The sequence below is a fragment of the Lepidochelys kempii genome, chromosome 3 (genome assembly GCF_965140285.1).
Source record: "Lepidochelys kempii isolate rLepKem1 chromosome 3, rLepKem1.hap1, whole genome shotgun sequence".
Lineage (NCBI taxonomy): Eukaryota > Metazoa > Chordata > Testudines > Cheloniidae > Lepidochelys > Lepidochelys kempii.
In genome coordinates this window covers 199,768,663-199,782,572 of record NC_136382.1, presented here as the reverse complement: position 1 = coordinate 199,782,572, position 13,910 = coordinate 199,768,663, and the positions used below count along the sequence as shown (strand labels likewise).

Genomic DNA, 13,910 nt, shown 5'->3' with positions numbered 1-13,910 from the left:
TGTATAGGAAGCCAACAGAGACCACAGAGGACAGGTTTGAAGTATGTACCTGTATTATGTATTAGCTGAGGTTTCCAAATAGCTGCTGTTTTCTTAACCAGGGTAGAATGTTTTGCTGTAGTCAAGTCAGGAGTAACAAGGGAGTGCAACAACTGAAGTCAAGGCATCATCCACCAGAGTTGGGTGCAGCCAGACAGCCAGCCATAGAAGGTAGAATGTTTTACTTGCAGAAGCTAGTCTGCAAGAGCTTGGTGTACTTAAAGAATTCAGAAGCATTCAGTCCTCAGCATGTTTTCCTTCTCCAATAAGCATGATCTCCAGTTTCCAAGGGTTCAACTTCAGCCGGGTAGTATTCATTCATAAATTAATCTCAAACTGGCACTGGGCAAGTCCAATCTAATGATTCTGTCATAGTGCGAAGGTTAGGTAGATTATGCATTATCTTGACACTTGGGTTCACGATCTCTCACCATTTCTGCCAGTGGTTGAAGGTAAGCTAAAAGAGAATTGATCCTGTGAGACTCTGCACCTTTGCCACCAGATGCCATCTCACTTGCAGTTCCCCATCCAAACCCTTTAGGGGCATCCCTCCAGGAAGATCTCAAACAATTTCACTGCCTTTCCCTTGACCTCAGCATCCTCTCTCAGATGGGACAGAAGTATCATGAACAAATGCTACAGAGAGATTCACAAATATGAGAATAGAGGTCTGCCCATCATCCTCTGGCATCAAGAGATTGTCCATCACCACCGCTAATGCCATTTCTGTTCTATTCTATAGAACTTGAGCTATAACCCCACCCCCATTTAGTTATTTTCCACTGAATTATTTAATGTTATAGTTAAGCATATCCAAAATGGTACATGCTTTCCAATGATAATTAACAAGAGCAGATCAGTTATTTCATGTACAAACTGTACCCTAAAATACATTAATACAGCAACCTAGGCAATAAAGATTTGAAAATATTTTTGCCTCCTAGGACTGAAAAGCAACAGATTCTGTTTATGGTTTTCAAAGGGTTTTCTTTAATACTTTATAAGAAACTCTAAACTACAATTTATAATATTTCCATGTGAATAGGCTGAATCTCCTGCCTGTGAGATGGCACAAACATTTACTCTCAAGTCTGCATTCCTCAAACTTGGCCACATTTGAAAGGAATCGATGAGTAACAAAATCCACCGTTTTGTATGAAAGATATTTGTGTTTATAGAACACCATTCTTACTCCGTGTACCAATCTACTGCTCTTCTATTTAGTATATTAAACCCATTCCATTTACAAAAGTCTAAATTTAATTTCCCCACCTCCTACTCAACCAGAAATTGTGTGTTATCCATAATAATTTGGCTCTAAACAAAGGGACGAGGGAAGCACATCACCTGCTGTTTAAACAGCTCCAAGTGTCTAAGGCAGGCTTTCCCTAATTGGAAGAATTCCCAAGGTTCTGTGAAGATTTCAGGAGTTCTGTAAACAGGAAGCAAGAATCTGATGGCAAAGGCCAAAATCAGCTGTTCATGGGTCCAAAATTTTTACTTTTGACCATTCACTTCAGTTCTGCCTTGCTAAACCATTCTTTTTCACTTGGTCCAGAACTATTTTATTAGAAGCTTAATGTGACCCAAAAGTACGGGTTTAAGAAAGAGGAGCAAAAAAACCAGCCATGCTGTCTGGAGGAGACTATTAACCTAATTTATCCAGTTATTTCACAGTAGAAGGAAAACGTGTATGGTATGATATAGCTTAAGTAAACTTTATATCAGCGAAAATCAAAATCTGTGAAAGTTCACAAGAAAATAAAGTTACGTAGTTTAAGCCTAATATTTCAGCATAAATTTTCCCCTTGGGGTAATATTTTGCAAAAATTAATGCTATGCCTGATTTTCAGAATTGCCAAGAACTCACAAAACTGCACTTAAGTTTGAGACTCCTCTGTTGATAGGTTACTGGAAGCAGTAATATTCGTCTGGGTTTCCTGTATTCATTCACAGATACCAATAGGCATTAATAGTAAGCATGAGTAATGGATCAATATCTAACATGTACCAAATATTTTTTGGAAAGCAGTGACTGAATATATAATAAATAGGTTTTAATTACAAACAGGGCCTAATACACATTACAAAATAAGCACACAATTTTGTCTTCATTCTTAACCAAAGCAATAAGCATTTTGGCAATGAATGCTATTCATGTCATCTGCTTTTTCATTTGAGTCTTTCCAAGACTTTTGGAAACATGAATGAGTTAACTCTCACAACTCCTGTGAATTTGAGCACTATCATCCTTATTATAAATGGGGAAACTACGGGATACCAAAGCAAAGTGACTAATTTAAGTTCACACAACACACCTGGGACAAAGCCAGATTCTCTGACTTCCGATTATGCTTGTAATCAGAAAATCTTCATCTCCAGGAAGGATGATAGCCTTTAAAACCAAGTTTAAGCACAGTCCTAGTTCAAAAATGTTATTCTGTCCCACCTAACTAGATTAAGAACACACTTTTCATTCCACATGGACTTTATTTCTACTTTGCCAAAATCTGCCTCTCTTAAACAGCCCCAAGTTTGTCACTACTGAATGGTTTTTCTGTTCATCCTACAGACCAGCTTGTTTATCTATGGCTTCTAGCAAACCTTTCATATAGTAAGATGTTTTTCCAATTAGTCACCAAGAGGAATAGCTGCTTTTGGCAGAGTCTCCTTAATGTGTAGTCAGTACAGAGGATCCAGGGTAGACATAGAAAAAAACTCAGATGCCCTATCACACAAAACTTAAGTAAATCTGCCCATCTTTCTCAGTCTTTTATAATGCACCTGTCAGAGGTTTCTATGACTGGTATACCCCACAATAAAATGTATGTAAACATTGCTCTTGTGTTGGTATCGTCATAGCCTTACTGCGACAAATTAAATTAAAAGAAATCTACTTTTTTGGGACCATCTCTTTTCGCATTCTCCTTCAATATCCTGGTATTTCTTTTAATCTTTTCAGAATAGTTTCATTTAGATCAACTCTTTTTAACTTACATTTATGCCCACAGACCTTATGTTTCCTTTCTCAAGACTTTTGCTGACTATCTTGTGTTTCTTATTCCTCAGAATTTGTTCCTTCAATATTGCACTATTCTAACCTATTATTTCATTCATGTCTTCCTCCACAGCACACTTTCGTTTCTCCTCCCAAAACCTCGTATATAGCACCAAGGTCATGAAGTCCCAAATGTTATGCACTTACCACCTGGATCAACAGGGAAACCACAAATGATACCGTCCTCTCATTATCTTGTCCTATCTGGACAATCTACTGACAATACATTCCCCAAGACTTCTACAAATAAAGTTTACCTTGCAGAAGTGCTTGTTCAGGAGAGTCCCCTCTGAAACACACACACAAGCACAGCTTTTAAGAAAAGCCATGATGCAACAAACTGCATAACAAGTGAGGATGAGCAGGCAGGAAAAGACCCCAGCTCAGCAAAAGCACCTAACAACGTACTTAAGTCCCATTGACTTTAATGGGGCTCAAGTGCTTTGCTGAATCTGGGGTTCAAAGGACACACTGAAGACTCATCCTTCTAAACCCAGGAAAGAAACGATAGTCCTGTTTTCTCCACAATCCAGTTCCCATTCTTACTTTGGTTCCATTCTTCTCTCTCCAGCCTGTTCCTGCACCCTTGCTCTGAATATGTGGTGCCTTGACCTGTATACTGTGGATACAACCAGGAAGAGCTTTGCCTGTCCTGAGTAGCCAGCACTGAAAACTACCAACAGATAGGAATATTGAAGGGGTTAGAGTTTACTAAGGTTTTCAAGATCTTTACCAAAAAACTTTTCAGTTTTCTCCATTATTCTCTTCACTATTAGCACCATAGGTGAATCACATAAAAGGCTAGGTAGCGTTCAATGTAATGATGTTCTTTAACATTGTTTCCTCTGAATTTAAAAGATGTCATACTAAAGAACACTGAATTTATATACCACATGGTCACACTGTCTGGAGTGGCTCATGACCATGAGTGCCTACTTCAGGGCAGACTGTCAAAAGCAGGACAGACACCCCAAAATGGTGGAATGTTCTATAATTGATATAGTGATCTGGGAGTTCACATTTGTTACTGACTTGGTGAAATCAGTCTTATCATGGAGTCACAGACAGTTCCCTTAGACACTCTGGTCTATCTTGCCACCCAGGCAAGCTGGACTATGTGATAAATGGTCACTTATAAAAAAATCATAAAATATTGAGATTGCATCCAGTCCCAAGAGACCAGTTACAAATGCAGGTCAATTTCCAACCTAGATCTCACACCAAAAGACAATGTTGGCAGCCAATTCTACAGTAAACTAACTAATGGTTTATTAGCAAGGAGAAAGAAATGAGAGTTGTTGAGAGGTTAAAACAGGTAAAAATGTATGTATCGGTGAGTCAGAGTCTATACTTTGAAATGGAGGAGATGTAGTAATCTGTCACTTTTCCAAAAGCCTCTCAACACTACCCAGAAAACTCTGGGGATATCAGTCTTCTCATTCAGTTATTCTGCCCTGTTACAACCCAAACAGTCCAGAGAGGAAGAATTTTTCCTTATATCTACACGTACAGCATTTTCTCACAGAAAAGAAGCTGACAGGATGCCTACCCAAACTTTTTCTTCGATGGCGGAGAGAGAGGAATGCGTTTAGAGTCTTTGCTCTCTGATCATCACATATAATGTCCACTGACCTTCAAATGCTCAAGAAGTAGCACTTTCCTGTTAAAGTTCTTCATTTGCATTACACAAGGCTTCTTTCTCATTAGATGGGTTATTTAGTTATATAATGTAATAGCAAACATTTATATTGTATGTAACAGGATACAAATAAGTGAAAACCATGCTGGTAACATCCCATTAGTTTTCATGAAGTTTAAACACTACATACATTCTTACATATTTAACAATCACTTTGATCTATATGCCAATAAACGAGTGAACTGGCCTGGCTTCCAGCTACGAGTTTGTCAGCTGATGCCTAGGTCTTTGCCAGAGGTGGCACTTGGCTTACCAGCATCACACATGTAATAGCCATTTAAAAATAGAACAGTCCATCATACAAGATTGGTTCAAAAGCTTCTTACCACCAACTAACAGTAAGTTACTGGGGAATCATGGCATGAGTATTTTTGCTTGAAGTAATTAAAATAAACACAAATCAACCTAAAAGAATACCTTCCCCCCCCAATATTTGCTACTTAACTAGCACCTGAGCTTTTGGTCTGTAATCAGCTGGTTAGCATACAGTATTATTAAAGAACTATTTTTGTCAACCGTTTTCTTATGGGTTTGGTGTGCTAACATGAAAAGTGGTTAAAAATACGTGAAGTGTATTTTCCTTTATCCATCCTACTGCAAATCAAAAGAAAGTTCTGGGTCTAACAAAACTCTTATTTCAACTAGTAATATAAGAATTCTACAGAGCATATAATGTCTTGAACTGGGCTATATTTAATCTTTCCCTTTAAATTTTACATTACAGTAAATTAGAACTGCAAAGAATGTTTTTTTAAGACAAAGATTTGGATCAATTTGTCCAGCATTTGCCTAACACTTTCACAATGCTGTTCTGAATTAGACAGTAATGTTATAAAATGGGTAAATCCTGCCTACAAAACAGCTGCTTGTCTTCGACAGATGACTGCCCAATTCTGTGCCACTAGTTAAATAGTTAAATGTGCTAAAAATATATTTGTGCTACTTTTAAGCAGACAGCATCTTTGTTCTGTCTTTGTACAGCGCCTAACACAATGGGGTCCTGGTCCTTGACTGAGGCTCCGAGGCACTACTGCAATACAAATATTCTACCGGGACTTAAAACATTGCATCTCTCCCCATATCACACAAATTGCAGTGGCGATCAGAGGCAGTGGCCAAGATGGAGATCTAGCTTTCTACATGGAGAGGAGCTAATGGCAAGACACTTGCAGTGAAGACCCCATTGGCTCTAGAACTTGCTTTCCCCTTTGCCTTCTGAACATACTGTAAGATCTATCTTTTCACCTGGACATGAGAGAATAACATCTGAAGGGATGAGTTTTGTCTTAGCCGAAGCTATTTATTACTGATCTTATTTATGCAGGGATAATTAAGCAGCATATTGATCATATACACATTTTACAAGAACGCAAATTTAGCATTGCAAGGGCACCTAGAGCATGGAAGGGGCATCTACTAATTACAAATCATATTAGATAAAGTACCCATGTAAACAAGTGTTTTTTTTTAATCATAACATGAATTAATTTCACAATAGTTTCTTCATTTTCAAACTGCACCTTGGGATACAGAGATACAAATACACACACTAAAATATAAAGCAAGGTGAAAAGTCTCCCTTTACTTAAAGTAAAGTTTCTGACAAATAAATAAAAGGAAATTGCCAGCAAGTTATAAATATCTGGTCAAAATTAGGCAGCAACTTTTAGTTGACCTAAATATCACAAACAAAAACCTTATCTACAATTTGAAGCAACTTTGCCATTTTTCTATTTCCAGAAAATCTCCTGAAAAGATCATGAACACTTCAGTTCCACTATAATAACTTGACAAGCTAACACCAAAATTAAATATTACCTCTTTAGAACCTCAAGTTGAATACCCTCATCACAACTATTATTTGACTTCCAGAGCTTGTCTCTACCACCACAATCTAGTTCTCCAATTTTTCTTGACTTTGCCTCACCTTGATTTAGGGACTGAGCCCTTTTTGCACTGCAATAAATGGCATCAGACAGTGTAATATTTTCAATTATGACTAGTCAAGTGACATTTAGAATATTTAGGATTTCTATTTTTAAACAATAAACCAGCCAACCTGACTATACCTTGATAACATAGATTTAAGCATAATAAGAGTTTAAGAAATAGGATTAAAGCAGTGAACTGCATTCAGTGCTGCTTTCTTATAATCAGAGTTAGCTTCAGGCCTGGTATCAGGCACATTATAAAATGTATCAGTTTTCCACTGCCCTCTTTATTCTAGTGGTAGCTAGAGGGGAGATGATACTCAGACCTCAGTGGTTCAAGAGCCAAACTAGTGATCAACATTACCCAAAAGAGCCACAGTAGTGTGAATTCATTGTTTCATTTACTATTTTTATATATATATTATTCTCATAGCAAAATGACTGACCAAGTATTCGACAATTGGTTAACAACATAGGAAAAGCATCCTGACTGGTTAATAATTAAATCAGAGTGTTTTAATATCATGTGCTGCAAAGAGCTGCAGGAGACATATTAAAGAGCAACTTTCAGCTCCTGAGTCTCAGTTGGAGTATCACTGTGCTAGAGGCTCACACACCTATATATTGTTTGTGTATGAAGGTTTAACATGGTATGTCTAGACTGAAATAAAAATAAGTAATGAGTTGCAATTAAGAAGTTTTCCAGTAAGTCACTGCCCCGACCACATCACCCAGGAGCAAGGTACTTGCACACTTAAGAGACACATGACCTATGCTCAACTGCTTAGGAACTTAAACAGTCCTTATGTTTCTGAATGCTGTAAGATTAGACTACAGTGAAGCCTGACATATTACATATCTCAAAAGTCTCACTGTAATCCATGGTATCTCCTGGACTCTAGGTTTATCTAGAATTGATTAGTTGGTGAAAATCTGATGCCCAAATTTTGGATGACGTTTGTTTTCTTACTTTATTTTATACAAGTTTTGTACTTATATTTTTCATCCATACACACAACAAAATAGTCAAAAATATGTGACACAGAATGACTGAATAGGATCCACAATTGTAATCATTATGTTAAGGGGGAAGAAAAAAATATAACAATCAGTGTTTGCCTTTTCTATTTATTGTCTTCAATGAAATCCATATTTCTTTTTCAGAAAAAAAATTATTATTTAATTCACAAACCAGAATCTGTCCACATACAGGATTTTTAATCAAAAAATAAAATGGATCTTAATTTCCACTACATAAAAAAGGGGGCATGGGAAGAAGCATTTTATAGCCTCTGTGATAATTAAACCACTAATTCCTAACAAATTCACTCTTTACTATAGTTAGTGATTCAACCTAGAAAATTCCTCCCTCTAAACTATCTGTTCCCTGGCTTTTAACATTCAATGACTTCCCAACCAAGGAATATATTTTCCTTTCCTGTATGTATTTTGCTGCGACTTAATTTATCATTCACTAAATACATTACAACATATTACTTAATCTCTGTCTACAGCTTCAAGACCACCAAGTAGCTCCAAGAGGAATTGCAAAATTTCAATTATATTTCAATGGATTGTTTTTCTTTTCAAACAGAAACGATAAACATGTACGGTTAGGCAGTTTTCTGATGAATTGTATACTTACTAATAAACTTGTTTTGCATAGTCTCTAGCAGAGCCTGGTGGGCATCTTCTGTTTGCAAAGCACGTGAACATTCTCTGGCCAGTATGGTCCTTACAAGGTGCTCTCCACAACCTATACAAATACCACCACCAAGAATGATTAGAATATAGTTACTACTCACAGGTACTGATAGTTCTTTTATAACCACACAGTAAAGAGCTGTATTCGATAGATGATTTCACTATTCTATTAAAGGTTCTGACATTGGTTCCCCTGCAAGTCCAAATATCAGCAATCCAACCTGACAGTATAATTCACTTTAATGGTAAATTCACTTCACTCCATGGTAAAGACACACAGAGAAAAGAGGCAGGGATTAAATACACAGAAAGCAAACAGGTAAGGAAAAGTGTTAAGAAGAAAAGGGAAAATATCATGCTGTATGACCAATGATCTCCCTCCAGATTCTGCAACCGTAACTCACATGAGTCATCTACACACAAGTAATCATAGTGGTCACTCAAATGAATAATCGTATAATCTACCCCTTAGATTAGAAGTTTGTAAAGCACAGATCTACTTTTCACAGATAATCTTATGGTCATTACATAAATGATATAATATTGCTAAATATAATAATCTGAGTGCAGGTTTTAGAGCCAAAAACTTCCAAGTTTAATCCCATCTTTACCACCACCTCCCAGTATGATTTAGCCTTTCTGCCTCAGTTTTCCAATCACAACATAGGAATAAGGGAAGTTTACTTGTAATTAGGTTTTTGAAAGCACATCTGCTCTTGGGTTTTATGTTTCTTGCTAAGAACTCCACTAGCTCACAAAACTTTGTCTAAAGGAACTGTAAGTTTTTCATGCAGACCTTTAGTCACTGCCTCAATGTTTTAACATAGCGTTCTGCAATTTACTGACAAGCCGGAAGAAAAGTTAATTAACCTATGCTTCTGGTGTATATGCTAGTCTTTTCATCTATGTTTTTTCTGCTATGGTATGCTATAAGTCTACAATGATCCTTTAGCATATACAGTTCAGTTCAAGTTGTATGCTGCATGTTTATTACAACTATGTTTTCTTGGACGGGAGACTGAATTTGTGACATTTTGGGGGCATAAGATGTCTAAGGGCATATCTTCTTCTGTCTTCCACAGGCTGGCAGGTTTTATTCCACTAGTCAGTGGGAGGATCAATCAGATAGCAAGGGCATAAATAGGCCCCAATTATATCTGTCTAGGGAAGCTGAAGTGGGCTATCAACTGTGCTCCAGTTAGCAAAAAAAGAGGAAATAGGCCTCCTACAGAGCTAGCATATCAGCCCACCTGAACAGCTGAGAGATGACAATCATTTAAAATAATTTACATTTAGGTCACTGGTTACTGGCCTTGGTTGTTAAGAAATCCCATTATCAATCCTCTGATTCTACTTCTGTTTGGTATGGAAGCATCACATGTATACTTCAAGAACAAAGATTGTTACCATTAGGGTTTCAATTTTGAGGCATTTAATTTTTTTTCAGGCACAACAAGCTCCAATGTTTAGTACTGAAAATCTGTTTTTAAAATTTGTATTATTTTCCATGAAAATCAAATATTTCCATCTAAACCACCTCCCTACAAGCACACAGTGGCCATTCTACTCCACAAATAATTTTCAAAAAATGCAACAACTGTAGCCACACCGGAAGAAAAACAAGAAGCACTAAATGTGGTTTAGTTTGGGCACAATTTCATTCGCTTAAAATACCAGGGAATACCCGTTCCAGTCCAATTTATCCAATAACCATATCCCTTCCATAACTAGTACTTGCACTGGACATCTACCCCATTTTTTTAGTTACGAAGTTGAGACATCTTAACCTAAGTTCCTGACTACTCCCTGAGCCACTGTGGGGAAGACGAAAAATCCACTCTGCCGTTCCTTTCCAGCCCCCAAGGAAAAAGTGGATTAGCATAAATGCCCACAGTAGATCATGAAGAAACCCAGTTCTACTGATTCCCTGGGTAGGAGGGTGGGTGTTGCCAGTGAGATCCTCTGGAAGGGCAATCCCTTTTTGCCCAATCCAGTCACTTATTGTTTCTCCCTGCCCTGTCCAGGTATACTTCCCCCTTACTCCTCTCTGCCACCAATTGCAGAGGGATCCCTCCATTTTCTTCCAGCCAGCAGGACAAAGGACCCACTGCATACAGTTCCAGTGAGGACACCGTTCACTACCAGAGTACGGCAATCTTACTTTGGCTTCCTCGTATTCCTATGTTTTTTTATTAAGTAATTAAAACAATCCCATTAACCTAAAAATCAAGGAAATCTACTGTACAGATCTTTGGAAAAAAGAGTGTACTATGTATTTCCTCAGACTGCTGGAGCTAAACATGTTATACCTAAATTTATCTATTTACTTGAGGTCACACACTGAAACGTATGACAATCTCGAAATTGTGATTTTTAAAACAGGTGCTTAGCATGTATGGTTCAAGCATCTGCAAATAAACTACAGCTAATATTTTGTCATTAAAAATATGAGGGTATTGTTTCTTACTTTCTATATGCAATAAAATGCAATTTTATCTGTTGATTCATTTTGGAAAGCAGCTCTAAAAGTTTTTCTTCTCTACTATCACAACCTTAGATTTTGCATCGTGAGTGCAAAACTAATGACAGCAATTGGACTGACAGCTTAGTTTTTTATAAACTAGTCAAAATGCACAATTTCTGTGGTTCTTCCCACAAATTCCAAGGCCTCTAAAGCTTGGCGGCTACAAAGCCCATATGTGATTTCAACGCAAAAGGCTTCTACTCTGCTGCTTCAGAGCTAAAAACTCTGGCTTTAGCAAGATGCTCTTCCCTCATTGGCACAGAGAAATAAGTCTATCACCTCATAAGCTCAAAGAAGATAACCTACATTCATGGTGTTTTACAAACTGAGAAAACAGATTCATTGAAATAAATGGGTGGGGTAATAGTAAGGGCTACTGAAACAGATAACTCAAATCCCGGCTGAATTAAACTTTTGTGGGCCCCGCCTCCCCGCTCTGCCCTGAGGCCCCATCCCCATTCAGCCTCTTTCCCCTGAAGCCACGCCTGCTGCTCACTCGGGTGGGGGGGGGGGGGTGAGGGAGAGAGGCGTGATTAGGGGGTGAGGCGGGGATGGGGCAGAGAGGAGCAAGCGTTGGGCAGGGCTTTGAGGGGAAGAGGCCAAGTGGGGGCAGGGCCACAGTATGGGCACCACGGCCCTTTCTTAGCGTGGGGCCCGGCGCCATTGTAAACCCGGTACTGACTCAAATCACCAGTCGAATGAATTAACTGTTGATAGTGCTTCAGGATTTCTTTTTTAAATAAGGGCATGAACATTCTTATTATTCTACAGTATTAAAATATTGCACTTACTACAAGTTACCATCGTTGCTTTGACTCTTCAAAAGGTAGCATAAATTAATGGACTGAGCACCAGGCTTGGAGCCAGAAACTCTTGAGTTTTATTCCCAGCACTGCTATTAACTTGATCTGATCATGGGTAAATCATTTTTAGAGTCCGATCCAAAATGTGCTGAAGTAAATGGAAAGACTCCCACTGACTTCACAGGTCCTGACCTCTGTGCTTCAGTGCCCCCATCATCTCTGCTGGAGGGTAATTAGTACATCATATTTTCTAAGCACGTAGAAAGAATAATCCCAAGTATTTTCCCTATATTTGTATGAAGCTCATAATACCCATTGAGACCAAAGGCTAATATGCCAGAAAAACAAACAGCTCAAACATGGTTCAGATGGGGAAGAGAAATAACTGACGGCACTCTCCCAAACTCAGCCTACAACCTGAGCTCTGCAATGCTAAAGTAAGATGCAACAAAGTATATTGTGCAGATTTTCATGTGATCAGTGAAAACGTTACATGCTCATATTTAATGGTTAGGCTTCAGAATTTCAGACTCAGTAACTGTTTCAGCCTGACTGCAGACTCTGGCAGACACCAGTGCACTGGTTTATATTTTGTTCACATTTTTAGAGTGTGATTCTACTCCAAAAAGAGACTGAAAATGGAGCATTCTTACTCAACATATCTGCTCCCTGGGAGTAAATCAGCACAATCCTATTTTTGCATACAACACTGAATACACAAATTAGCCCCAAAGATACAGAGATAAGAATAGCGTCCAGTTCACTCTAGCCTGTACATTCAAAAGATAGGCTGCAGTAATTTAAAGAGACTTAGAGTGTTTTTAGACTTTAAAAATTTAAACATTTAAAACAGATCAATACAAAATCAGTGGTCTTCTGGTCTTTCCTCTATTACTCTATTGTGTGGGGCACTGTGGAAGTAACTTGTAGCAAAAGTTAGCCTGGAAATAAGGACAGTAAATCCATTATAGTGCTCCAAGTCCTGGCAGCTCAGAAAGTACACATGCAGTGCCAGCCTTCCAGCATGTTTCCTTTAAGTGAGCCATACAGCCCCTATTCTTAGCTTCTTATTAAGCCAAACAGACAAACTTCAGCTATATTAATGCAGATTTTAAAGAACTCATTAGGCATTACCAGCAAAACATGGAAAAGAAATTTAATATGGGAGAGATATTGAGAGATCCACTGAGAGATATTTCAGATAATTTGATAGAGGTGTTTCCAACAAGTCTTTAAACAAACTAAAGATTTGTTAACTGAATTTAATTAATTTAACTGAAATTTAAATGAAAGTAACGAGATTGCTTGAATGTGGAATCATACAGGCCAGGTCTACACTAGAATTTTTTTTTCTCCTGCTGATAATAGCTCATCTTAATTAAGTAGCCTCTTACAGTTTGTATGGCAACTTCCACCTTCTCTGCATGTATGTGTGTATATCTTCTTACTAGATGTTCCAATCTATGCATCCGATGAAGTGGGCTGTAGCCCACGAAAGCTTATGCTCTAATAAATTTGTTAGTCTCTAAGGTGCCACAAGTACTCCTGTTCTTTTTAAAAACATAGGTTACATAGTACAAGGAGGCAACCCTTGAGAGCACAAACGGAGGAAAGGGGGAAATACTTCCATGGATCCTGTCAACTTCTTAATCAACAAGAAAATCCCCTGTAAAATGTAAGGTTCCCAGAAAACAGAAAAGGCGCAAGCAGCATCCCTCACTATGATAATACAATATGAACTGATATACTCTGCTGCAAGCAGTTATTCGTGAGACCATTCTAACATTGCCATGTTACTTCCTATGCCAGAAAACCCCGGCCCAAAATGGAACTAGGATATTCTCCCCTATGTATGCAAGATACAGTACAGTATAAAAAGACATGGAAAATCCATGGGGGTGCTACAGAATGCATTTTGTCCACAGGCCACAGTTTGGGTACCCATATTTAGTAACAGTAGAAAAAGGGGAAATGAAACAAGATTTTGAACAGTTTCTCCTGTACCATGTTCTTAAAATAGAAGAAATCCTAAAATTTCTGTTAAAACATGAGTAATAATTTCTAATCCTTCACTGAAATTTCTTCCTCAACAACTTCCTTTCTTATTCTTCATAGAGGTTTGTTTTCTTCATTCTCTAAACAAACTCTGGCT

General features: G+C 38.0%; 1 protein-coding gene across 14 annotated transcripts in view; it reads right to left on the bottom strand.

Annotated features, from left to right (window-relative positions):
* The window catches only part of TASP1 (taspase 1), a 157,464-nt gene that overhangs the window by 50,923 nt on the left and 92,631 nt on the right, over positions 1-13,910 (bottom strand). For 11 of the 14 annotated variants that reach the window (XM_073339577.1, XM_073339584.2, XM_073339586.1 and 8 more), the window contains one exon: positions 8,373-8,483. The exons of 1 other annotated variant lie outside the window; for it this stretch is intronic. In XM_073339577.1, coding sequence (XP_073195678.1) covers positions 8,373-8,483 — 111 coding nt within the window. Of the gene's footprint in view, positions 1-49; positions 497-8,372; positions 8,484-13,910 lie in introns of all 14 variants that reach the window. 2 more of the 14 variants (XR_012158326.1, XR_012158327.2) reach the window with 1 other exon arrangement.